General features: G+C 27.2%; 1 protein-coding gene across 2 annotated transcripts; it reads left to right on the top strand.

The window, feature by feature from the left end:
- LOC145842032 (uncharacterized) lies at window positions 1-27,316 on the top strand. 2 transcript variants are annotated; one of them, XM_082949382.1, is made up of 20 exons: window positions 1-135; window positions 683-808; window positions 1,975-2,051; window positions 2,339-2,475; window positions 2,712-2,793; window positions 4,210-4,319; window positions 4,587-4,623; window positions 4,951-5,092; window positions 9,797-9,903; window positions 11,627-11,756; window positions 12,121-12,235; window positions 14,478-14,625; window positions 18,718-18,894; window positions 19,128-19,196; window positions 19,417-19,497; window positions 19,645-19,685; window positions 21,881-22,182; window positions 23,537-23,922; window positions 25,421-25,609; window positions 25,963-27,316. In XM_082949382.1, the coding sequence occupies exons 1-20, from the start codon at window positions 95-97 to the stop codon at window positions 26,181-26,183; spliced, it is 2,718 nt and encodes a 905-aa protein (XP_082805508.1). In that variant the 5' UTR covers window positions 1-94; the 3' UTR covers window positions 26,184-27,316. The 2 variants fall into 2 exon arrangements, with proteins under 2 accessions (XP_082805508.1, XP_082805507.1); XM_082949381.1 differs by having other exon boundaries at window positions 14,475-14,625.

The raw sequence follows: 27,316 nt of genomic DNA, 5'->3' as shown, positions 1-27,316 counted from the left end.
AGAAAAAAGCTTTATAAGTAATTCAAACATTCAAGTTTGAGTTTTGTTTTACAATAAATATCATTATATACTTTATTAAAGTGTAAAAATAAAAATGGAAGATAAAAAGCAAGCAAAACCAAATACAAACAAACGGTAGGTTTTTCATTAGAAATAAAAATAACCAACTATAGGATAACAAATTTAACTAGGCTACAAATAATTTTTTTTATTACTTTATCAATAATCTTTTTTTTTTCTTGATATCTTAATCGTTAATATTAAGTTTTAAGTTCAATAGTTTAAGTTTAAGTTTTTAATGCTATTTTTCTTAAAAAATCTAACTACTTGTTTAGTTGACTTTAAACTAGGTTCCGTCAACAACTATAACTTTTTATTTTACTATCAATACACAAACAAATGGTTTGAAGTAAAGTTAGAAAAAACACATTTATTTTGACTTGAATATTTTTTAAATTGCCTCTACTTAAGACTTCATAGTTTAATACGTTTAAACATTTGTTTGAAACCCATTGTTTCTTATCTAAAATACAACCGTTAGTTACAAGCAAAAAAATTTAAACTATTTTTTCAATTCATTAGTTATGAAGAGCACAAGAAACAGTAGAAAAGCGACAATAAGATTTATAGCTATCTCGTTTTAAATAAACTTATAAACATTTAAACGTTAATTTTGTTTTAGTTATGAAAAACGCAAAGAAAAGAGCCGAAACGCAGCCAGGAGTCGAAGGAAAAACGAATCTGAATGTTACCAGAATCTGGTTAAACTGTTGCCTCTGGAATACAAGCACTTGACAAATATTGATCAGTTAGTATTAATTGTTTGCATCACTGTACAACATTCAACAATTAGATTTAGTTTACACATTTTTTTTTAAACATTAAAAACTTTTTTTTACAGGTGTAGTTTTACCGCTCTTGATTTTTTCTTAATCTTAAAATGTACAAAAAGAGTTAACAGATTTTTTATAAACTTTTGAAGTACTAAAGATTTGGTATAAAGATGGTTGTATTGAATATTGGTTACTTATATTATGATCTAATTTATAAGACTGTCGTCTTTAACTAAAAGGTTAAAAAAACACTTTACCTGCGATTTTTCCTTTAAAAAAAGTTTTTCTCAAAACTGTCAGATTTTTATTTCTGCAATATAATAACTTTGTACACAGTGTGATGCATATACAGTAACCTCTCGATTATTTACGCACATTGTGTCCACAGAAAAAGTGCGTAAAGATGCGAGAGATCGTAAAGATACGAGAGGTACCAAATATACTTACTAAAATGGCTGTTTTTTGATATTGCTTCTAGTTAAAAGCAGACTGGGAACTTTCCCAGTTTTAACAATTTGTTTACTTTATTTATAAATATGAAAACAAAAGATAAAACTATACATATACTAAAAAATAAGATAAAAATATATCTAAAATAATAAGTAGATTTTGTCTCTATCTATATTTAAATGTCACTTATTTGATGCTTAACATTCATATTCTATTCTACTTAGCAAATTCAATTTATAATAAAGCATTTGGTTACAGTTAAAAAATGGTGTGGTGTCTATATTAAAATTTGTGTTGCTTTATTCATATATAGTGCAAGAGTGCTGTATTATTTTTTTGTGTTTTTAACTTTCATAATTTCATTATACTTTTATTATTTAACACAGTCATATTTCTATCAGAATTTATATTTAATCTCTTATTGCTAACATAATTAATCTAAATGTTTATCAACTAGTCAAGGAACATAAGTTTACTAATTCTAAAGATATAGAGAGGTGAGATAGCATTTAACAACATATTTTGAATTAAAAATATACAACAAACCTAACTAGTGCAATACTAAAAAAAAATATTTTTTGAATTTTTTAGAATTCTAAAATGCGTAACTAAACGAGAGTGCGTAACGTCACGAGTGCGTAAAGATGCGAGAGGTTACTGTACTTAATTTTTACAAACTCATTTTTTTCAGAGGGACGGGCTTGTGTCTTGTGAACAAATTCATTCAGTTGAGAACAGAGCTACCAAAACATTTCTCATCAGTTACAGGTTAGTTGGACTTACCAACAGCAGTGTTAAGCTTTAGACCATCTTAGCCTCAAAAAATCTCAAAAACCCTCTAAAACTAGGTTAAACCTATTAATCTTCATAAACACAAATTATTAATAGAGAGTTGGAAGGTTTAATTAGGTTAGAGTAACGGCCAAATATAACACTGCTTTTTGCCAATATTCATTTGATATCTATCACCAGTATTTGAAAATATATTTTTTGACGTTTTTATCTACCGTAATAAAGTTTTGAAACTATTTACTATTTTACATTTAACTTGATAGAAAATAAAGATCAAGAGTACATGGAAGAGATGAAGGACTTGCTGGAGGCACTCAACGGATTGGTGATCATTGTAAACAGCCAGCAGAAAATATTGTTCACTTCCAATAATACAAAGTGCCACCTCGGAGTTTGTCAAGTGGGTATTATTATCATAATTTCAAATGTTTGTAAACATTGTCTAATTTTTTTTACTTTAGCTAAAACTTTTACTCAAATTTCATTAAATACTTTAAAAAAAATATTTAGCTAACTTAATTTTAATTTTGTTTAAATCGAACTTAATGACATAGATTAATAGCAATATGATTGTTTCAAAGTAACCACACATCAAACACCTTTAATAAATGAGTATTTAACAAACTTAATAAACAGACGGACATAATCGGGCAAGATCTGAAATCATTGGTGCATGAAGGGGACCACGACGATCTTATGAAAATATTCACTGGATGCGGTGAGTGTTTTTTATTTATATGAATTAGAGTAAATTTTAACTTTTTTAATAGCAAACTAAGAGATTAGTTGATTGGTATAAATGTGTGTAAATGTTCATACTTTTAAAAGCAATTTAAAGAAGGTTTTTACTAGTAGTCATGAACTTTAATCTAGAAAATCTATTATTAAAAAAAAATAGGATAGTATGGCGAAATTTTTACTGCTTGTTTTTTATTTTACTTATACTTTATAAATGTTTGTATAGTTTAAAGTCCTCTAATTCCGACTTAATGAAGATTGATAGTAGTGAAGTTTTATAATTATATAAAAACTGCATGTTCGCTTAAAAATTTCCTTACGATTAGATGGAAGTTTTAACTGGTTGTAGTATGTATTTGTTTTTTGGTACAAGTCTCTTAAAGTGCTTTATAAAAATTTATTAAATGTTTTGCTTCCACTTATAATAATTTACTTTCGACTCTGGTTACTTTATTTACATTTTAGAGTTTTTTTAACCCTATTCAACTTTTTTTAACGTAGTTTGTCATAAATCATTTTAGTTTCTACTGCTTCTACGTAAACTATTGTTTAAGTGCAATCTTTTTTAAATTAGATTATGTGGATATAGTGATTTTTTTATAGTTTGCGGTGAGACTTAATTACCAGCAGTTCCAAGTAAAACAATGGTATCGTTTTTATTTGTTGTTATTTTGATTTATTACAAAGTTTCATTTTATTTGGGTGGTACACATTAAAAGTACTCATTTTAAAAAGTTTTATGTATTATAAATGTTTTATTATGATTTATTGATACAAATTTGTTAGTGGGTGGTACGTTGTGTTAAATGAATTTTTATTATCATAAAACAGTGTTGCATCGAATTTTGAGATGAGAATACGTGACGAGTATATGGTTTATATTACTTACGAACAAAAACTATTTAATTTTACTTGTGAAGTCAGTTAACCATCGTGATATTAATGATAAACTTACAAGTTTAAATATTTCAATTCACTTTCAATAAATCAATAGTTTTCTTTTCACGAGCAAACGGCAAGCTAGTATAAGTGAGCTGTTGTTTTTATGAACAATTTACCAGTCGATCAGTATGAAGTTTTATGTTCTCATTATGCATTCATACTGTTTTAACAAGAGAAAATAGCAAGTTAAGATAAAGTAGATCGAGATTGAAAATTTATTTATTTTTCGCAGAAACAAACAGCAAGTTTTGATAAATCAGATCAAGATTGAAAATTTATTTTAGTTTTCACAGAAACAAACAGTGAAGTAATATCAAGATTAAAAATTTATTTTATTTTTATAGAAACAAACAGCAAGTTAAGATTAATCAGATCAAGATTGAAAATTTATTTTAGCTTTCACAGAAGCAAACAGTGAAATCAGATCAAGATTGATTTTTTTTTTTTTTAACAGAAACAAACAGCGAAGTAAAACCGAGTAGGATCTTCTGCCGGATCAGGACTTCTTTTGAGCTGGGAAGAGGCGGAAGAAGCAAGTTTAAAACCGGCATCGGAAAATATGAGGTTCGTCATTAAAAAAATTAAAATAATTTAGCTGTAAATAATAAAAGAGTATTTGCCAGATTGCTTATTGTACTATTGTTCTGATTTAAAATAAGGTTTGTCATATATATATATATATTGCAAAGTGTTTTTTTTTTTCAAACAATCGTGATGTTTTACATAAAGTTAAAATTGTTCATATCTATTTAAAAAAATTAATTAGTTATCAATTTTTTTTTTACTTGGAAAACTTTTGTTGTTTTGAGATTTAAATAACAATACTTTCAGACGTTCAACTGCCGGATAACAGAAATTGAAAAGACAGGTCAGTGACGTACTACTTATAATACTAAACATCATTTGTTTAATTTGTCAGAAAAAGTATAACTTGCGTTTAAAAAAATCTGCTAAAACTTCTTAACATTTACTACGATTAATTCTAGAGAAGTAGCATCTTATCAGAATTTTATAATTTAATCTTTTCAAACCGTAAGAACTTTATTACAAGCAATTCTACGAAAAAACTCATTTACATACAAAATGCAAAACGTTGTTTATAAACAATTAAGTACTATTTCACATGTAACACAAAAGAAAAATCGTCCAAATAAAAATTTGAATTAATATTAATAAAAATACTAATATTTTACAGAAAACACGAAAGAAAAGCCATCAATGTACGGTATCTTCATCCGGTCCATCCCTAACCCCAACACTTCTCTTGAATTCCCGCACAGTTCTTTCCACACCCACCACACGCTAGACTTCAAGTTCGTCAACGACGTGAACACAAGGTTTGTATTTGGAAGTGTTACGAAAAAAGATTAAAATTTATTTGTTATTGCGTAAAAACAACTTTATTTTAAACTCACTGCCGATTGGTGCATTCCCTGTGTTGAAAAAACCGGCGTAAGGTTTAAATAGCGTGCTAGAATTAAAAAAAAAATCTATAAAAATAATGTGTGTTAAACGCTGGAAACAGCAGAATAATATAAATATTATGACCATTGAAATTATACATGTTTTGTTGATCAAACTAAAATATTATGTAAAACAATGAGCTTTCAACTGTAATGTCTTTTCTTTTCCTTTAGAACTTTAAGATACTCAAAGAAAAAAAAAATTAATCTTGACAGAAGTACCTAAATCTTTCTAGCTAAATGTTTTTGTAAAATCACGTAAACAATATTGTTTTGACAACATCTATACTTTTATTAGGAGAATCAGTTTAATTATTTTGCTTTCTAAAACTAAAGCAGCTTAAGGAAACTAAACCTAGTTTTTAGAACGTTGAAAACTTTGAAAACTTTCTACATTTAAGATTTAGAAACAAGGATGAGCTATGTTTTAGTTTAAGTCATGCTAATTAAATGAAGAAATAATTGTGATCAGTGACCAACTTTAAAATACTTTATTGAAAGACTGAAAAATAGTGACTTTTTGACTAATTACTTTTTGGCGTGGTAATAAAATGAATATTGTTTTAGAATCGTTAGTGTACAAACGTTTTTAATCAAAAAAACCTGTAGCATATATCTAAACATTAAAAGCTATAATAATTTGTTTTCACAATCTATAGTTTATGCCTAATAATAATAAAAAAAAACATGAGTAAGTAACTTCATAAAATCACTTTTGTTTATACTTAAGTACAGATATTAAAAAAATAAGTTTTAAACCCTTTAGGTTGAGTTAACTTTTTATTTTCTGTAACATTCTATTTATTTCTCAATAAAGCCGGAACAATAGTCTGCAACTTTTTACATAATCAGGCCTGGGTTGGATTATTTATTTTAATTTTGAAAAATAGTTTCTTAATTAGTTCCACAATCTGTCAATAAAGTACACGAATTTTTCCTTTATTTCACAAATCCAGAATAATTTTCAAAAGTTTTACACTTTCTTTAATTTAAATTCTAAAATCTGGTAAGGTAAGTTTATCAATTTTTAGAAGTCTTTTAATACCTTAATGTGATAGGTAGTTTAAATACAAATTTTTTTTTTCAGATAAAAATTTAATTTTTCTTTAAATACTGCAATCTTAAAATCAAATTAAGTTGTAGAAAAAAATAATTACAAAATGTTTAATACAAAATAAAAGTACCTTGAGTAAATATCATTTCTTTATTGACACATATATAAGTTATTGAAATGTAATGCCTAACTTAGTAACTAATGTAGTTTTACAAAAGAGGAATTCAAAGGTTTAAGGTTATATTAAATCAAGCACAAAAGTATTCCGTGTCAAGTTCTATAAAAAACTTCATAAGATAATTGACTAAAAAGTAAAAGATCTATACAGCAGTGAAAATTGAGTTTTATTAAAAAGTATTGTAATACGGATTATTTAGGTATAAGTTCAAGAAAACTAGACCTGTATGAATAATATAAACATGTTTCAATAAACAAAAGTTAAAAAAAAAGCTTTTTTCAAACTTTTACATTTGTATTTTTATTCACCACAAATGACTGTATTTTCGTTTATAAGTTTGTTATTTGTCCATAGAAAGTTTTAATCTAAACTGTATAACATAAGGTTTCAAACAAAGTGTTGTTCCATTATTTTGTATTATATGTCAAGCCAGTTAAAAAAAAAACATACGAAATATTGTTTTGCCTTTTATGGTAGTTTTCACTTCTCAAATTTCTGTGAATTCACTGAATGATTGAGAAAATAGCGCACTTAATTAACTCATTGTTTGTTGACTATTGTGCAATGAGGACAAGATGTAAACAAACAAAAATGTTTTTGTTTATTGTTACAATTAATTCAACGTCTGCCATAAAAGTGTCTGTGAAATCAGTTATAATTGTAAAACAAATCACATGATAGCTTTAAAAAGTAGATAAAATTTATTATGTGAATCGCATCTGTGAAGCCGTTACTTTTTTGAATTTCTATATGAACATTATAGCTTTATGTAAAAACTATTTTTAATTTTATGATTGTAAGATCTTTCTCATTTACGTTATTTCAAAAAAAAAACATTTAAAAACCAGTAGAAAATTGATATCAACTGCTATGCTTTCTAAGCTGATTTAATTTGTTTGTGTGTGATCGTTATATTGTACAAGATTGAGATGATATACGAACCGAATTTAAACATGTTTTAAATTTATTAATCTTTCGTTTAGCTGGTCTAAATTCCCTGGTTTGTTCAGAAGATAAACAAACAAATTTTTTGTTCAATGAATTTATAAAACGTACACCGCATTTTAGTGTAGAAATTACCATTATTCTCTTACTTTGTAGAGTCACAGTTTATGGAAAAACCCTAACAACAAAGTATTAGAAACATCTGGTAGTTTGTAGATTTATATCAACTTGGTTTTGTTTTTTAATGAATTTTTAGCTCCAATAAATCAATCAAACACAAAATTGAACTTCAAAACTTTTTATTAGTTATCATTATTGCATTGTGCTCGCCTCATTAACATTTACATGCACTCTGTGACGTCATAATTGCCTAGCTGTGGCATTTGATACCTGACAAGCAAAAATTTTAAGATGAAAAATAATAAATAAAAATCAAAAATTTTAAATTCATTAGAAATTTTTTAAACTTTTTAAGTCCTTGTACTGAATGATGTGCGTATAATTGCGATTTTTAAATGATATAAAATCATGTTAAGATATAGTTTTTACGTAAATTAAAACTAAATACCGAGGTATTGCGCATTTATATTTAAGAAACACCTGTTTTTAAAATCATTTACATATTTTTTGCAGTAAATTTCTAATGAAGCTTTTTGTATATTTTTTCAAAATTTAGTATAAGAAATTAAATTATTTTCACTATAGAAACTTTTTTTTTTCTTGACGTTTGAAAATAGCATTCACAATATAATTATAGACTAAAAGCTTTAAAGTTTTTAAATTTCGCTAAACAAAAGATTGAAATTTTAGATTAACTATTCTTTTGTTCAACGTTTTATGTTTGCACTTACCTCACTGTCAACTGACTGGTTTTTATTTGACAAAAGTAAATAAGTGCTAGTTATGGAAGCTAAACAAACACAAACATTGTTTATTGGTCATAACATAACAACCAATGTTTTAATGAATCTACTTTGGGAACATTGAAAAAAAAATTATTATGAGAAAAATTTTAAACTATTTTGTTGTTAATTATAATTTTATTTTGACAAAAACAAGCATAAAGTTATTCAAAAAAAAAAGTGAATAAATCGAAATTCCCATACATTTTTAATGTAAAATTTTATATTGGAAAAAGGCCTAAATGAGACTTAAAATATTTGTTTTGCTATAAACGTTTTGTAAAAAAATAAACAAAACTTACTTCTAACAACTTTTGTGAGCTCAAAAATAAACTTATCTTTTTTCTGATAAAAATGGACTTTGAACAAACGTTCAAATAAACTCGAAAGCATTCTTAAACTTTTGTGTTTGTGTAATGTAATAGATAAGGTGTTTATTACAACGTTTTGTTTGATCACAATAAACCAATAAACATGTGAAAATTTTTTAGCTCTATAAACATGCTAAATTTGATCAGCTTCAAAAACTGATAAAAACTGTTTGTGTTTATAGACGTTGTTGTTTTTAAATGTATGTGAACTTTACTGTTAGTTTATGAAAATTATTTAAAGATAATTAGACCCTTTTAGTCGTTTTAGCACATACCAATAGTTTTTTATCAGTACATTGTTGAGTCAGTACAAACATTACGAAGCATATAAGTTGCAGTGTAATAAACATGTTAAAAATTACCGTTTAAAAATTGAACGTAAAATATTTTAAATCTGTTTTAAAAAATCATAAGTTTTTTGTTGGTTTATTTGATAGTCATTGCGTCTTAGAGTATAAGCGTACACAAAAAAGTTTTAGTATGTACTGAAGTATTCATGAATAACAAAAAAACAACTATAAAAGTCTTAATGGTACCTTGGTTACACTTAATAACGCAAACTGAAATCAAAAACCCAGAGTTGTTTTTATAGAAAAAAATTTTCATTAAAAAAACTTATAATTGAATAATTTCTCAAAATATCTTTTAATTTTGTAAACAGCCTAAAAGTTGTTGTATTAACGAGTTCATTAAACTTTATGATAAAATTAAAAGCTATTAAACTGATAAACCTTGTTTTTTGTTGAAATACAAACTTTGTTGTTTTGGATTGAACTCAAGTTTAATGTTAAATTTCATTTAAATGATAAGTTTTCTGGTTTGTTTTAAATAATTTACACCAAGTTTACTCCTTTCAAAATAGTACAAAACGTCGATAAACAGATAAATAAACTTTTTGTTTTAAATTTGGAATATTACATACCGCTAACAGTTTCTATGACTTTTTTTAAATCTCAAATGTGGTATATTTTGTAAGTCAAATCCACTACTAAATGTTGATTAAAAAACGCTTGTATTGACAAGTGAAAATTAGTTATATTTTTAAATGGATATTTATAAACTTACGTTCAACTGCTACTATTAAATCTACTAAATACAGCTTGTGTAAACACTCATACTAATGTTAAGCTTGAGCGAAGTGATCGGATACAAAACAAAGGAGCTCACCGGAAAATCGCTCTTTGACTTCTGTCATCCTCTTGATGTGGAGACGTCGTTCAAGGATCTCAGCAATCGTTAGTTTGAACATTTTGTAGAAGAGTTTTTTATTATTTTTTATTTGACTTTTGTCATCCTTGAAATAAAGAGAGATCATTCAAGGATCTCAGCAATTGTTAGTGCGAAAACTTTTTGGAGTGTTTGTTTGATTATTATTATTTGATTTTTGTTATTTTTAAGATGTTGAAAGATCATTTAAGGATCTTGTATTAGTTTGGTTTTTAATTCAATATGTTTCATGTTGTATTACGAACAAAAGTTTAACTTTTAAATATTATCTTTCACTCATGCGGTGTTAGTTAACTAAACGCAAACGAACTATTTGCAAAATGATTTTTTTTTAAACAAAAACTTATTCATTTAACTCTGAACACTAACGTTTTTAATAAGAACATAAAAAAACTAATTTATCAAATTTAATTTTAATCTTTTTCTTGCGTTTGTATTTCAAAAAGTAACCAAAAATGATATATGAAAGCGTTACCTAACAACTATTAAAACTAAAAGGTTAAATTCTGGCTACTTGTTGAGCTTAAAATGTCACAAAAGTTTCATTTATGTAACTCAAAAAAGTTAGACAAAACTGTTACATAAACTTTCGTATAATTTTCTACAGTATGTCATGTCATTAAAATTTTGCTTTATTCTGTTATTAGAAACTCAATCGTTTCAACTCTAAAGGTCATTCGGCTATGTTCTAATATCAATTATGAAATTTACCGAGGCACATGAGTAGCTCACTTAAATTAAACACCGTTTTTAATTGAAAAATTGGAAACAAAGTTTATAAAGCTCATTAATAACATGATTTATAGTTAAAATTTGTCACCATACACAGCCTAAAGCCATTGTAAAAAACGAAATAGGTTTATAAATTTGTTTTACTACGCAAGTTTACCAGGTCCACAATTTTTATATCGTAAAATAAACTTTTCTACTATTGTTAGTAAGTTTTAACGTTTGCTTATACTTGTAATGATAATTTAATCATAACTTACGGGTATACAGTTTTATGTATTAAATTTTGCAAAAGCAACTTAAAAACTTATTAATATTAAGTTGAAATGTTTATTTTGATATATTTTAAATATCGATCATTTTTGTTTGGGAAATTTTCAAACCGTTAAAAATTTTGTTCATAAAAAAAATTCGATTTTGTGGAAAGACTAATTTTAAACACAAAATAAACAAAAAAAACAGACTAAAAGTTTAATTGTGCTTTTCAAACTGAAAAAATAGCTTTTTGACATTTTCTATCAGTACTTTTATAGTTCTATTCAATCTTAATACTTCAAAACACCATATCTTCACAATCTATATTGTACTTATTTAAAAGATTATGTTAAATGGAGCATTTTAAAAAGAATTTAAAATTAATCAACTCATAAAAATGGACCAGCAAAAATCCAATTTGTTATTGATTGCATTTCTGGGCTATCCTTCAAAAAAGTCTTTTCTTTTCTGAGAATTGACATATTTCTTAATTATATACTTAAGAACAAAATAAATTGAAAAAAAAATATGAAATGTTTAGATTAAAATCTTGATTGAAAATGTAGTTTATAATCGCGTTTACAATTTTTGCTGTGTCAAATTCAAAAAACCTTAATAGTAAAAGTACCATAAATACACGACAGTTTGCTTTTGATTATAACTAAATAAAATTTAACATGAACTTACATTAAGAAATAATACAGCTAAAAATATGTTGTATTAAAACATCATGACAAATTTTTTTAGTACCAAAATGGCGGCGTGTCGAGTTCGGACCGTACAGATTCATGGTTAAGCACGGAGGGTGGGTCAGATTGGTGACACAGGCGACAAGGTGTGATCAGAACAAAATCAGCTGCACTCACTACATTCAAGGGTGAGTTTAGTGTACAAGTTTCTTTATACTAAATGTAAAAAAACGTAAACTGATCTGACTTTGCGGTTTTATATTAGCTTTTTTTACTTCGTCTACTTTTGTAAAACAAAGTTAAAACAAAGTTAACACAAAATTTAAGAATTTAATCAGTTTTTAAATGTGAGCTTAAAAAGTAAATATAAAAACTTCCAAGCCGCTGTTTTAAGTACGAGTAAGTATTTAAATAGATTTAAGCAACAAACTGTGTATTAAGAATGTTTTTAAGAAGTAGTTTATTTTGTTACATAACTGACATGTGCCGTTTAATGTTTTTTACAATGTTTAAGATCGAGTTGCAGCTTTAAATTTCATAAAAAATCTGTAGATCTGTTGAAAACAAAGGAGAGATTACAACCGAATATCAAGTTGAAGCTGAAGAAACTAAAATTGAAAAAGAAGCTGAAATATTGGTAGAATGCAAAGTTGAAACTTCCAACATTGTTAGTTTGTTAATGTTAGACATAAAATAAAGTATAAAAACGCTAGTTAGTAGATTTTGTTCGTATGATTACTTGAAATATATCACTTAAAACTTTTAGCTGGTTATAATTTCAAGAAATAGTTTTATTTGCTATCTAATAGTTTTCTTAATATGTTAGAAATCGTGTTTATAACAGAGAGTAAAACTTACTCAGACAGTTATGTTAGTTTTTAAGTTGTTACTTTATCGGTTGTTAATTTTAAAACTGAGCTGTTTTTAAGTTTAATTTTGTTTATCTTTTTGTTTTGAAACTATCTATTATTTTTCCTATGTTAATCTTACAAAACAATATACAATTCTCTTAAAAAGTAATCATATATGTGTGAATGAACTTTAATTCAATAAACGTTTAAAGTTAGTTTTGTATTGTTTAGATGTAAATATTTAAAAATACAATAACTATAGAAAAAAATAGAAGAACATATTGGTACTTGAAAACTTAAGCAAATTTTTCACTAAAAAACTTTCTTTGCTTTACTTTTTTTTAAGTAAAATTCATCGATAAAGTTTTAATGAAAAGTTTCTTTTTTTCATAAATGCACAGCACGAAAATAGCAACATGAATACGTAAATTGTACTGTTAGGTTGCATAAACAAGTGTTTTAACTTTTCATGAAAAGGTGCTCCAACTAAATTCTTTTGACATATGACTTCCGTGATTGCTAAGCTTCTTTATTTTCCTGTGAACTTCTTAAATTATATTGTTGGAAACAACAAACATCTAAATTAAATAAAACCTTAACGTTTATTGTTTTTAAACAGTTTCTTTTAAATTCTTAATTTAGTTTTCTTGATTGATATGTTTATATCGAAAGAACTGTTTTTAGTAGAAGACAAATTATACTATTTAATATTGTCTTTCATGTGGGTATTTATAATTTTGTGTACCAATTTTTTTCGTAATATATTCGTACCAAAATCTTGTCCTGAACCTAAATTAATTCAAAATCTATTAACCATACAACATTTAAAGCAAAAATGTGACATTGGAATACCAAGAATTTATGTTTCAACTTAACAAGACACTACAAGCAAAATGTACAAAACTTCAACTGTATTTTTAATTACAAATACTTATTTTGATAAACAAAACCCTACATCTAACAGCAAAACTTTGTTAAATATATAATCCAGGTCAGCAGCGGCACAGTGTGAATTTTTGACCCTTTAGTTGTTTTAGCAGGTTTTAAAGCTTGAAATTGTTTTGTTTACATGTAAATACCTGTCACTCGAAGGATGTTTTTAACAACTTTTATCTGCAGTTGACCCCATTTATTACAAAATAGTTTATATTTTTTGTATAAATTTAATCTTTTTGTTAGCCTTGAATTTATATGTGTTTTAACTTTAATCTCAACTTTAAACTTATTATAGAAGTCTTGTGGTGTTTAGTGTTTAGAAAACTTATAAATACAGTTTTTATAAACTTAGTTAAAACTTAACAGTTTTAGTCTCGGTTAAACAAACGTTTTGGTAAACTTAGTCTTGGGTTTTTCATAAAAATTTTGAAACATTAGTTTGTTTATCAAAACAAATAGTTTCAAAAGACCTTTGTTACGTCATAATATTTGCTATTTCATTATTCTCATTGTAACGTCATCATAAGCAAATAAAACTCGTCACTTGATTTTTTGGACGTTGACTTTTGAAATAAAGTTGATTTAAAGTAGCGGTTTAAAATTTTATTACAACTAACCTAATTAAACAACAGCCTGGCTTTTATCATAAATTATTAAAAAACAATCACGAAACAAAAATATATTCAAGTTATTGCCGAAAAGCAACAATGATTTGCAAATTTTGACCATCAATAACATCTTCTAACTTATCTTAAGTATTTTTTTTATATTCTTATAAGCCCTATATAAATGGGGTCCTGTGAGCCGGATCTGGCCCCCAAGCAAAACATCTGGCCGTGATGTAATTTTTGATTAAAAGCAAGCAAACGTCAGCTAAAAAAGATTTTTTTAATAAGTTACAAGTAGAAACTTTATTAACTTTTTTTCTTTGTAATTTTAAAGTTTTAGCGTTTCTTTTAGTTTTTAGAAACAATTTTTCAAAATTTGCTTTTAACCAGTCCGGCCCGCAAAATAGATTTTCTAATGTAGTTTTCCCGCTGACTGAAAAAGTTACCAACCCCTATAATAATTATATATGTTTTATAACTTTCACAATTTCAATTTACAATAAAACATTAGCAGGCTTGCAACGACGAACTGAAGCGTGAAAACGTCAAAATGGAGCCGGTTGTTTGCGGGAATTCCCCTGACATGATACCGAGCTACGTCGAGGAGTTCAAAGCGGACGAGGTCCTCATGAAGAACCACGACCCCCAGTTGAGCAGCGCCGGTTAGATTTTTGATTAAATGTGTTAACAAAATTTCGAGTCAGCAGTGCTGGTTACAGACATGTTAAAAAGCACTGCTTTGTTTACTCGAGCGTGAAATTACTAACTTAAAACAAACCAAAGTTTATACGCTTCATTGCTGAATTACCATAGTAACTATTAGCATTTTACCAACTCTGGCTGGTTAGGTGTACTTTTAGTTGAAACATGCAAGTATGGATGTTTTTCGTCGGTAAAAATCAGCAATGCCTTTCGGTTGTTTTTTAACTGAGTTGTTTATAACAAATATATTCGTTTATATAATTTTTGCTTAGTAAGTCTAGTTAGATACGTTTCTTTAAATATTTTTCATCGGTAAAACTCGACTAAAAAGTGCTTTATAGGTAAATGAAATATCCGTAAATTTCAATCTGTTAATCTGCATATATAAGGATAAACACGTTTCTTTTAAAATATAATGAAATGTGTCTTCCAATGTTAAAAGCTGAGATAGAAGTTAAGGTTTCGTTGTTATTTAAGCGCTAAGAAATTTTTCTAAAACATTAAAAATGAAAGAAAATATTTATTCAAAGAAGCATGTTTGTTTGCATTTTAGAATGTTTCTCAATTTCTAATAACAAGAATTAGGCTGAAAACCTTAGCTATAAAGTCTCAAAAAGAGATAAACATATTATAAGTGACCCAAAATTTAATTTCTTAAAACTCTTGTGTACACATTTAAGTAGCTTTATGTACATCCTTAAGAGCACTTAAGTGCAAATGTTTAAATAAACAACGATATAAAATTCCAAGTACTTTTGGCCTCAACTCTTACTAATTCTACTTTTACTTATATATAATTTTTTAGGTTTTCTAGTTTAAAATTTTAAGAAAATAGTTTAATTTTTAACACCATAAGAAGCGTATATTACAGTTGCATCTGAATAAAAACATATTGCTATTTTTTTACTTAGAACTTAGTTGGTACAAAGTTGTTTAAGCTTATTGCGCTACTGAATTCAACTTGAGCTTCTACGAATCTTTAATATACCTAAACGCTATTTTCTTTGTTAACTTCTTATAATAAAGCAAATGTACTTTTGTACTCCAGCTTAGTGAGACTCCTAATTTTGCTTTAAAACTAATAGAAAAAAATATATATTTGAATCATTTGAAAATTCTTGCATGTAAGCTAAAAATACTAATATTAAGCATTTTTAAATTATAATTAAAATGTTTTTTAATAAGTTTTATTAAAACCTAAAAAAAATGTTATCAAAATCACGACATACTAATTAAGTATTTTACTTCGCAGCAAAGCCAAAATTTAAAACTAAAGTTTTTTTTTTTAATTTTTCTCTATACAGTTAGTCAGGTGTACGGATATAAGTAATATTTACGGTAAAGTTAAATTTATCATGATATTTTACTTTTAAAAACGTCAAACACCTTTTTTAGTCTTTTAATTTAAAAAATTACTTTAACTGCTGTTTGTTGTTTAAACAATTTTTCCGGACTTTTTTCCGTAAGAAAATATCTTGTGATTTATTAAATATAGGTACTTATTTCATATAAAAAACAAAATAATGTGGCTAAAACCTGTTTGTTTGTGAATTATTAAGTAATCACGAGGCAGAAAAAGTGGTTATTAAATATAATTTAGACAAAAAATTATACCAAACATTTAAATACGTAAATTCGAAGCTCATGTTATCATTTAACTTTTAACCTCTTTATACTTTTCGGTATAAAACTAGCTGTGAAGTTACGTTGTTTTTTAAAAGGAACTTTTTATCTTACAGTTTATATATATATAACTCAACTTTTATCAGCTTTTAGGTTAAATTTGATATTTTATCTCGTTACATAAAAGCACCAGCTGGTTTACATTAAACAACGGATGTTGATAAAACTTTGTTCTTTCTTAAAAATATATGTTTATAACTTGAAAAATAAAATAAAACAGGTCTTAGATTTCAAAAAGTTTTTAGAGTTGATTCTTGATTAAGAGTTTCTTAAAACTTTCTTTCTACAAAACAAAATACATACACTTCTAGTCACTCAACTTTACTTACTTTGCACAACGTTTAAATGGATTAGTGTTTAGAAAAAACATTAAAACAAGTTTTGCATAAATAAAAAACTTCTTATTCCTTTTCATAAAAACAGTTAACTAAAGTTTTAAGTGCGTCATTAAACTGTATATTGAAAATTAATGACTTCCAGTTTTGTTACACTCCAACCAAAAAAAACTTTCAAATTTATTTTTTTACTTTATAGAAAATTAATAAACATTAACAATTAAAACTTTTGAGAGAAACACTATTTTTTGGTAATTGTTTCATAAAAGTGCAAACAATAAGGTTCATGACGAAATGTTATCAAGGCAAATAAAGTAGATAAAATGAAATTCTGGGCGTTTTGGAGGCGCGAGCACTAACCAGCTGAAGATAACTTTTTTAATTATTTGTACAAATTAAAGATTTAAAAAAATTTCAAGTTTTATAAACAATGTAATTAAAAAAAATATTTTTATAACCGATAGAATGTGGTTAAATATAAATTTGGTGTAACGGTTAATGTAATTTAAAAGCACTTGAGTATAAAGTGCTTACTTAAAAGTAGATTGAACGATGTTTATAGAGTGGTGTTAATTTACTACCAGTTTTAAAAGTTTTTAGATGTTTGTATTATCATATTTTATTAACTACACACATTTAAAAAATATTCAAACAGTTTTAGTTGAATTGTTTTATGATATTTTCGTTTAAAAGAATTATTAGACAAGTTACAAAAAAGTGAACTTTAATACAAATAAACTTTTTTTTGAATAATTTTACTGCGAATATTCGGAAGGAGTTTAATGCTGTTATGTTAGTTTTTTTTTTTTGAAAAAACTTAAAATTACTACTAAAATTAGTTTGATCAAAATTTTTAGGTTGAACGATTCCTTTCTATATTTATTATATCAACTTATTTATAGTTAAAATTTTGGTTAGTTATCAATTTTTCTTAAAAAGCTACATCCCTAACCTAAACTACAACAATGTAGAACCGGTTCTAAATGCACATAAATTTTTGCTGGTTGCCAAACAAAAGGAAATATCGAATTACTTTCTCAGCCTTTTGAAAACAGCTAAGTGAAATTCAATCCGGCGAAAAATTTCACACAGAGTTAAAAACTTATAACTGTTGCGTCAGTAATTTTTTGCGTACAATATTGATTGCTTCTAGAAAAATTAGTTAAGGTATGCGGTTACGTAATAATTAGTTTTTCGCAAAATTTCAAGTGGCTCTCTTTATTTTTTGTGCAACTTTGGTAAGCTTCGTTTAGTTTTTTTTATAAATAAAGCTTTGCTTTTGAAGGTTTTTTTTGAACATGGTCTAAAAAATTTCAAATATTTATGAAAAATAGTTTCGTCCAATGAAAACTTGAAGTACCTCAAGCTTAAAACAACGTAAACAAGATGTTTCATTGTTTTAGAAAAAGTATCATAAAAGGAACTTAATTGTTTTAGATTAGTTTAAAAAATGTGTTCAAGTTTCTCCTTTTAATCCATCAAGGAAATAATAAACTGAATTTAATTGTTTCAGCTTTAGAAATTTTTTTTAAAGTTAGAACTTTTTTCATAGAACAAATTCTATTTCTTTTCCTTTAAAGTTCAAACAAACGAAGCTCATGAAACAGTATTTTTCAGTTTAAACAAAAATTATAAATTCTAGAAAATTGGAGTTTGCTGTTATAATTTTCTTATTAACAAACAGCTAGTTTATAATCAAACAAAATCAAAATTTAAACGTCCTTTTACTTAATATTTCCTAACGTTTATATAGTTCAAACGTTGCAAGATTGATGTCAAACAAAAGACTGGGGGATAAAAACTTAAAAAACAGTTATTTGTTGTCAAACTGGCATATTCTTGTTTATACATGATAAACCACTCACTCATGTTTCAATCCACAAAACACTATAACATAACATAGCTTATACTTCATTGTTGTGAAAAGTAACTGACAACTCCAAACTCGTATTTCGTAAAATCACAACTTTGTCTCTTTTCATAAATCATAATTAAACAAGCAACGATTTCAAAACTTCAATATATTTCAACCAGCCATTTCCACAACATCGGACCAGGAACATATGCCCAAGGTGGAAAACGTGTTCGACGACGACAGGGAGCACGTCCCCAAAATAGAAAAGTTGGAGTCCATGTTCGAGGAAGCTCCCCACCAGCCTCGGATCGAAGACTTCGACTTCTTCCCCGAGACGACCGTCCAAGAGGGCAAAGGTACGTGTTATCGCACAACTTTTATTTTAAAATAAAATTTATATTATAAATATATATTATAAATAAACTTTATAAGTTTTTCATAAAATTATCGTTCACTAAATTTAGTTTCGCGTTATCGCACAACTTTTTTGTTTGTCAAAATTTTATGTTAGTCAAAAAAAGTGTTTAAATCGTAAAATTTTCGTTCACTAAATTAAGTTTCAAAACGTATTTTAAAAATGAACTTTCAGGAAATGAACAGTTTCTGTACAACGCTCCATGCATCGGAGATTTGGTTTACGAACCTGAAAAACTACAAGGTAAACTTGGGTTTATTTTAGTAAAGTTTTATTTATAAACGTAATTAACTAACACTTAATTTTTATTATCTAAAAAATACTTTTTAAATGTGTGAGTATACTTGATTTAATTTAACCACCACTACACGTTTGTGTTAAATTAACTGCAGTTTACGCAACTTATTTTGAAAACAAATAAACTTTATCATTACTTTTTAAATATTATGCGTTGTTAAAACAGAAAACAAAGAATTTGGCTTTTATGCTCCCTGTATAGAAGACGACACTTTCATACCCAATAACTTGGTCACTGAAATGCAGGGTAGTTTGTTTTTTTATAATTTTTTCATCTACTTTAGATCAACAATTTTGAATTTTCTAAATCAAAAAAATATATATAACAAGTTTAAATTATAACTTTTTATAAAATGTTATGTTTTTGGCTAAGCTAACTAAACTTTTTTCACAGAAGTCGAAAATACAAATTACAAACTACAAGCTACTAATAAGGTAATATTTTTTTTAATATACTTTCAAACTAAAAAGTACTACCTCTTGTTTAGTTAGAAAATTTAAAACTTTTATAGTCAAACTTCTTAACTACACTTAAACATATGATGATAAAAGTCAACTGCGTAGTTAAAGTTAAATAAATTTATTTATTTTCTGTAAAGACTTTTGTTAAACAAATAGTACAGCTGTTATGTAACAAATAGTAATAAATAACAAAGTTATTCAAATTTTTATTTGCAACAATAAATATTTGCTTGAATGAACTATTAGCTTAACTGAATTTAATGTTTCAGCTTTTATAAATAAATTTATTAACTTACATATGTGTTAAATTATTCTAAACACAAAAAGTCTACGTATCAGTTTGAATAAATCGTTTAATACGTTTAACTCTACTCAATTTTATACAAAAAATTGTTTAAAAAGTAAACTAGATGTTTAAGGATAAAACTAAAGTGAAAAAATATTTTTTATAGCCACATGAAATGCGTCTTTTAAGTTAAGTCTGACTGATGTTTCTCTACTCCTAGTTTTAAAAGCCATATTTACAGACTAGACTTTTAACAAAATGTTAATTTAAAGTAACTTTTTTGCGTTTCTGGGAAAATAAAAAAAAACAGTATGAATCAGTTAAAATTTCAACATAAAAGGAGAATGTTTTTTATCATCAACAAATTAAGTACGTAAATAAAGAAAATTATAATTTTTATTCAAAAAGTTAGCAACGTCTGGAAAAAAAAAACAAGTTTTTTCATCAACAAGTTAAATGCGTCTGTAAAAAATAAAATCAATCCTTTTCAAGCGAGTCTGATTCAAAAGTATGTTTAAAGGCCAGACGAGAAACAAGATTTGATTGAAAATGTCCAATGTATCTTGCGTAAAACAAGTTTAATCCGGGCAAAACACGCGCCGATGTCGAATTCAGTTGAAATCGAGTCAATCTCTCGTTGCCAAAAGTATTTTAGTGATGCAGCTTAAACTTTTAGTTGCTGCAATTGACTCAAAGGAATGCAGCAAATTGGGCGAAATGTAAAGCAATTAAAGTGTATGTGCGTTTGAAGAATGAATAGAGTTTCTGTGATCCCTATAAAGTTTTTTAAAAACCTACCTATTTTACTTTAGAAAGGTAAAAGGTCTTGATATGTTGTACATTCAAACAATGCGAAGCTTTGTATTTACTTAACAATGTACTGTGACCCGACATCTAAGCATAGCTGCAAAAGTTAATTTGGGTTGGAAGTAGAACAAACTCTATTCTGTACTTTAAGAGTTTTAAGTATTAAAACAGAAACAGCCTAATTGGTTGACACACATAAAATTTCACATAATTACATTTTTATTTATCTACATTCCTTTGCTGCAATTCAAGTCGTGACTATGCAGTTTTTTTCAAATAAAATACTAAAAAATATGACTGGAAATTTTTATTTTGCTAAAAATTACTACTTCTTATTCAAAAGTTATCTGAATTTTCACAACTATTGAAAGTTAAAGAATAAAGTACGTACAAATAATTTAAAAAAATAACTTTAACCATTTTAAAATTATGTTAAAGCATTTTAACATAACTCAACGTTTTTTTTCTGAAAAAATAAAAAGTTTCTTCATTTAAATTCAAGTACAAAACAGACAAAAAAAAAGCTTAGTTATAACCTCAATTTTAACCCTTTTTTTCAACAAAGGCAATTAAAATAGCTTTATAGTTAGCAATACATCAAAATATGTGACATATAATGAACTTGCGTATAAAATTGTTTATTGCCTGGGAAACATTTAAGTCTGATTGTTTTACATAAAAAAACCTCATAGTAAATAAACCTAACTCTTTGTGTTGTATAATCTTTTTAATTTTCAAGTCTGGTTCTTTTAAATAAAACCTCATAATTCAAAATAGACGTAACGTGTAGGTAGTTTAGTAAGTAGGGTACTAACTTTAAATTGTTTTATTAACTTGTTTTCACAAAGTATGATAATTAAAAAAAAAAAACTTAGTTTGAATGTATAAACTAAAAAAACTACAAGTTGTTAAAACAAAACTACACTCGTATTGTAGTGTAAAAAAAAGTTTACCATTCAATTTGTAGCAACAAATTTCTTAACCCTTTTACTTCATTAATAAAATTAATTTTGTATTTTATTTCAGTGTACCAGTGTCTTCTCAATTTTTATTAGTTTATTTTCAACAATTTTAGGTTATGTCAAAGTGGGGCGACGAGCCGTTTGTGTGCGAGGAAGACTGTTACATCGTTGGAGAAAATTTACCTATGATAGGGGAAACCCCCAACGAGCAACTTATGTACTTCCACAAGGACCGGGGCAGAAAAATTACGGACGCCGTCGACAGCGCTTACAACAGCCACAACGTCTCTCCGTTGCCCTCAAGTGACAGCTCTCCTGGTGACGCTTACGTGACGTCACAAAACAACGATGTTATGACGTCACAGTATGGGGGAGAGGTTTACGGGTTGACCAGTGACTCGTGCTTCAGTGGCATGTAAGTTTTCAATTTACTTGTTTGAAATAAAAGCTATAAAAAACTATTTGTTCTTGTGTAAATTTCCTAAAAGTTTTTTTTTAATAAACTTGGCAAGCACTAGACAACAGTCCAAACGAATCAAGACATATCATGCCGACTTAAAGACAACAATAACATAAAAATCACAAAAATTGTTTTTGTAGTCCAGAGAGCCTCACAATTTTTCTTCAATGATCTTCTGTTGAAAGAATTCCAAAAGCTTTAATGTACCGCTGTTGAAACCAAATCTTTCAATCAACTGACATTGAACAGGCGTTGCAGAAATACCTAAAGATTAATGTTTTAAACTTAAATTTTCCCACACAAACGTTTTATTTTAATTAAAAGTAATTAAAAAAAGCTTTAGGTTGTGTTGTAGATAAATCTTGTTTTTATTAAACTTTATATGGAATCTTAAAATTTACAACCTTGCATAAAAAACAAAAGTATCAATCACTTTTGTCAACTTTTAAGCAGAAAGTTTTTTTTTTTGTTTTCATAATATTCATTTAAAACTTCCCGGACCTTTTTTGGAATTAACCTTTGTACAGTTTACAGAGAAATAAGTGAAAATTGAACTACATCCAGACTTTTTCAGACTACTCTTCAGTCACTAAACCTTGCATGACCTGAAACTGTTTATTTACTTTAAAAAAAAATTAATCAGTTCCATGACAGCATTAATAAAAACAAAGTAGTTTGAACACCTGCGTAGCTAAAATTTATTTCGTAACAAGAACTGGGTATAAACTTTATACATATTAAAAAAATCCTCTAGTCAAAAAAGAAAGTGTTTTTCAGCTTTGTTTTAATTAAGTACTTAACCCAGCTTTTATTGATGATCGTTTCCTAAATTATTTATAAACTTTGGACTTGATACGGTTTTCTTAAGCGAAATTGTACAAACTGTTACGTAATCAAATCAAACCGGTTTACTTTTGTAGAACACTCAATCATACTTTTATTGAAAACAGTTTTTTTATTATGTACATAGACAAAATAAGGTTGATAGAAAACACGGTTTCATAGTAAAACAACGATGCCTTGAACGTTTGCAACATACAAACTCAACTCTGTTTACGTAACTTATTTTTGATCATTATGTTTTGTTTTGAAAAATTTCGGAGTGACTGCGTATAAAAAACCTATACGTACAATAACAATTGTTAATGTTTTTTTTCTCAGTGTAGGTAACAGCCACCAAGCCCAAAACGCATGAAGCCTTTGTTTTTTTTCATAAATAGCAAATTCCTTTACAGAAACAAGAAATAAAAGTTACACGCAAAACAAAACGAAGCATTGACTTATCTTATTTTTTTTTGTTTCACTTCAGGAAAGACCACGCGAGCCCGGTGCAGACGGTGAACAAGCTGAAGAGGCACGCTCAGACCAATCAGGAGGTTCTGTCAACCTCGATAGAGAAACAGCTGCCGTTGAAGCTGGCGAGGAACATCAGCAGCAACTACAACCCTTCGAGTGGTTACAAGGAGAAAAATGTTGCTGGTAGTTACAATGAAGATGCTAGGAATGTTGCAAGTAGTTACAACGAAGATACAAGGAATGTTGCAAGTAGTTACAATGAAGATACAGGGGTAGTATCAAGTGCTTACAACAGCACTGCTTACGGTGAGGTTTATTTTCAGCAAGATCAAGTTCAGTACCAGCTGCCTTTTTATTCGGACGACAAAAAGCAGCAAGTGCCGTACCCGGGTGTCGATCGTGAGTACAGTTGGAATTTTGTTTAATAAATTGATTACTAAAATAAAACATTAAGCTTAAAATAAAAAAATTGGCTTAAAATGATTTTCAGCTTTTCCAAACACTTGTTTGTTTAATTAATTATTTCTATCAACTGTTTACAACAACTACAACATGTTTTAACTTTGAGTACTTAACGAAAGTCAGGTAGCTTAAGTATTTTGAAAAAGTTAGGATATCATTTAACAGTAGTGGGCACTTTTGACTAGAACTACCATAAATTAAGTCTGTAAGTACACTTCCCTTTCGAAGATTTTTAACACAAACTAACTATTTTTGAATACATCTTTTAAAATTACATGAGCCAATTGTTAGTTAAACTTAAAAAGTGCATTGTAGTGGTTAAGGTTAACAAATAAGGTGTTGTTTAAACTTTTTACCAAAATATAGATATACAAAATACAAAAATATTTATACCTATTTATATTAAGAAAGCAAAAAATGTTGGTTTTCTTTGGTTAAAATTTTTACTAATTTAATGATACATTAATGAAGTTTAATGGTGAAATAATTGTGTAAGTACTAAATACACATTACAAAATAACAACTAAGATTGTTAAACTTGACAGTATGTACTTCTTTATAACGCAAATAACGCAAATAACAGTGTAAATAATTGCAATGAATTCTAAATTTGAAATTTTTGGATAACGTTCATTGGTATTTACATTTTCAGAACGTAAAGTTTATTTTCCGTAAGTGTTTATAAAAGGTGTTAATTCTATTTGTTTACACTAACTTTAAAACATAGATGCTTGCATAGACGACTACATTGTTTAAATACTTGATGTAATCTACAATCTAACAAGAACACTTTAAGTTTGACAGTAATCCGTAAAACAAATGTCATAGTTTCTTCTTTGTAATTTAATTGGTAAAGTAACAGTTTTAGGTTATAAGTATTTACTTAAGGTGTCAGTTTTAGGTTTTTCAAAAGTTTGTTGACTCTGTTTGTATAAACTTTATAACACCAAGTAAAATAAGTTACATAACGTATACCCTTACATAAAAGCTAGAATAATCAAACTAGCATGACATTTTTTAATTCTGAGAGTTGATAAAACGAGTTGTGGAAACACTTTGAGATTTTGATAAGACAAAATTTAGACTCTTTTCTCAGCTATTAAATGTTTCTTTAGAAATTTTAAGCATCCTACAAGCACAACTTCATTTTGAAAGTTATTTTATGTAAAACATATCCATAAAAACTAATAAATAAAGTATGTTAAGAATTTTTATTTTTTGAAAGTGTGTAAGTAGAAAGTTACAGTTGATTATAAATAGAAAGCTTTCATAGCTACAAATAAAACTGTAGGCCTTTAACAATTTTAAATATAACTTGAACTGAACCAAAACTTTACACAACATTTTTTTGAAGGCTTTAGAAAAAAAAAAATATCTAATATATAAACAAATATGAACACTTGCTTTAATATTTATTGTATTTTTTGATTTTCAGCCAACAATCAAAACGCGAGAAACTTTCAGCAACGAAGCAGCATTTTCGGAAACGAAATTTTCCTGGTCAAAGATAAAGATTACTTGTGTCGCCAGTTCAACCCTCCTGACATTCGAAATATTCGAGAGAGTGCTAAATACCAGAGAGCTAAAGGTGCTGGTCCAAGTCAGCTATGTTCCACCTTGCAAAGTTAGTCTCAATCGATAACATTTAGATACGTTTACTGACATTTTAAAGTTTCGTTAGTACATGTTCTGTTCATTTTATTCTGTTATAAATTTTAGATGAGGTATTCTAGAAAATGGCTCTAAATCAGATTTGGTAAATTCAAATAATTACAATTTATTTTTTCCTTGTTATATGTAGTGAACGAAAATTTCAACAAAATTGTCACATACAAAACTGACATACCAAAAGCGTTCCAACATGAGCTTTGTTACTTCAAATAAATTTATAAACGAAAATTGATATTGGAACTCAATTCATTCCTTTCAAATTAAAATTTTACCTCTATACAAGAAATAATCAAAACATTTCAACAGAGAACTGCATAGGAGATTTCGGAGTCGCAAGGGCGCTACCCGGCGGTGAAATTTTGAACAACTTGCTCGACCCCAACGCAGGTATGCTGCCACCGATCTCATTGGGCGGCAGCAACACGCTTCCCGTCATTTCATTGGACGATTGCGAAGCGAACGCGCCCACGAGTTTGAACTTTGTGCTGGCGGGGTCCGAAGCTGTGCATCTGTTGGGCGAAAGTTAATGATGTTTGAATAATAAGAAGTTGCAACATATAAGTGTTAATTTGTTAGTGAAATTGTTGGTTTATACGCTGGTTTTTGTGAGTTGCTATTGATATATATATACATTGAGTTTTATACATGTAGTATACATTATGAACTTTATTTGTCCACTTGAAATCAAATGATAAAGAGTTAGTTTGTATTTTTTCAAAAACGTTTTTCATTGGATATAGTTAAAATTGGTAATGTCGTATATGCGTTTGGCATACACTTTGTTATAGAAGCTGTAGATTTCAAAGATGGATTTTAAATTGTTCTATCTGTACTTTTATCAAACGAAAAAGAATTTATTTTGTAAATTTATAGTATTTTTCCACTGGATGTAGCTTTCCAATGACAGTTTATTTGCTTTTTTTTTACAAACTAAAAGTTGAGTATAAATATTTGGGCTAACACAAATGTTGTGTAAAATGCTTTTCTACTATCCATATAAAAACTTTTCTGCTGTTCTATTGTTACTTTAAGATTTTTCTTGAAGTCATAAATGGCATTGATCAATTTTTCATATCAAGAGTTGTAACTGTACAGTGTACTTGTCTAAGTAGACTTTTTCAAACCAGAAACGAAGTTCATATGCTAATAAATTTCTTATAATTTTGCTATCAAAATTGTGACTGAAATAACAGTTTAAAACTAAAACTATTTATACCAAGACAACTGTCGTCTACAAACAAGTCTAATGTAAAATGTTAGGTGCTTCGATTAGACAAGACATTAATATGATAATGCTACTAAATATTTTTAAAATATTTGCAAGTTAGTAATAAACTTTCATGGTATCTCCAGACTCATATAAACGTAAAAATATCTAGTCCGTAAAAACTTAGTTTGTATTTTAATACTATAAGTCTTAGACAATCCTAACTAATATGTTGCTAAAATTAAAACTTTTGCGGAAAAATACTATAAGTATAACAGCATTTTCTAATTTTTATGTATTTCAAACTAATTTTGATCTTCTTTTCTTATTTCTGTGTAAAAAACTATCTTAAATAAACTAAAACTTTACAGACGTATATGAGAAAAAATAGCGTAGTTATTTTCGAACTTCAAAGTTATTATTTTTAATATGAAATACATTCTCATCATTGGT

The sequence above is a fragment of the Thalia democratica genome, chromosome 8 (assembly GCF_965202585.1).
Source record: "Thalia democratica chromosome 8, ktThaDemo2.hap1.1, whole genome shotgun sequence".
NCBI classification, from domain to species: Eukaryota; Metazoa; Chordata; class Thaliacea; order Salpida; family Salpidae; genus Thalia; species Thalia democratica.
The sequence above is the reverse complement of the archived record's forward strand: the minus strand, read 5'-3'. Positions and strand labels throughout refer to the sequence as shown.

Bases quoted from the DNA above. Each gene is read 5' to 3' on its own strand.
- LOC145842032 (XM_082949381.1), top strand. From the start codon at position 95: ATGGAAGATAAAAAGCAAGCAAAACCAAATACAAACAAACG. The intron at 2,794-4,209 runs GTGAGTGTTTTT...TTTTTTTAACAG, and splicing joins GAAAATATTCACTGGATGCG to AAACAAACAGCGAAGTAAAA. The intron at 25,610-25,962 runs GTTAGTCTCAAT...ACATTTCAACAG, and splicing joins GCTATGTTCCACCTTGCAAA to AGAACTGCATAGGAGATTTC.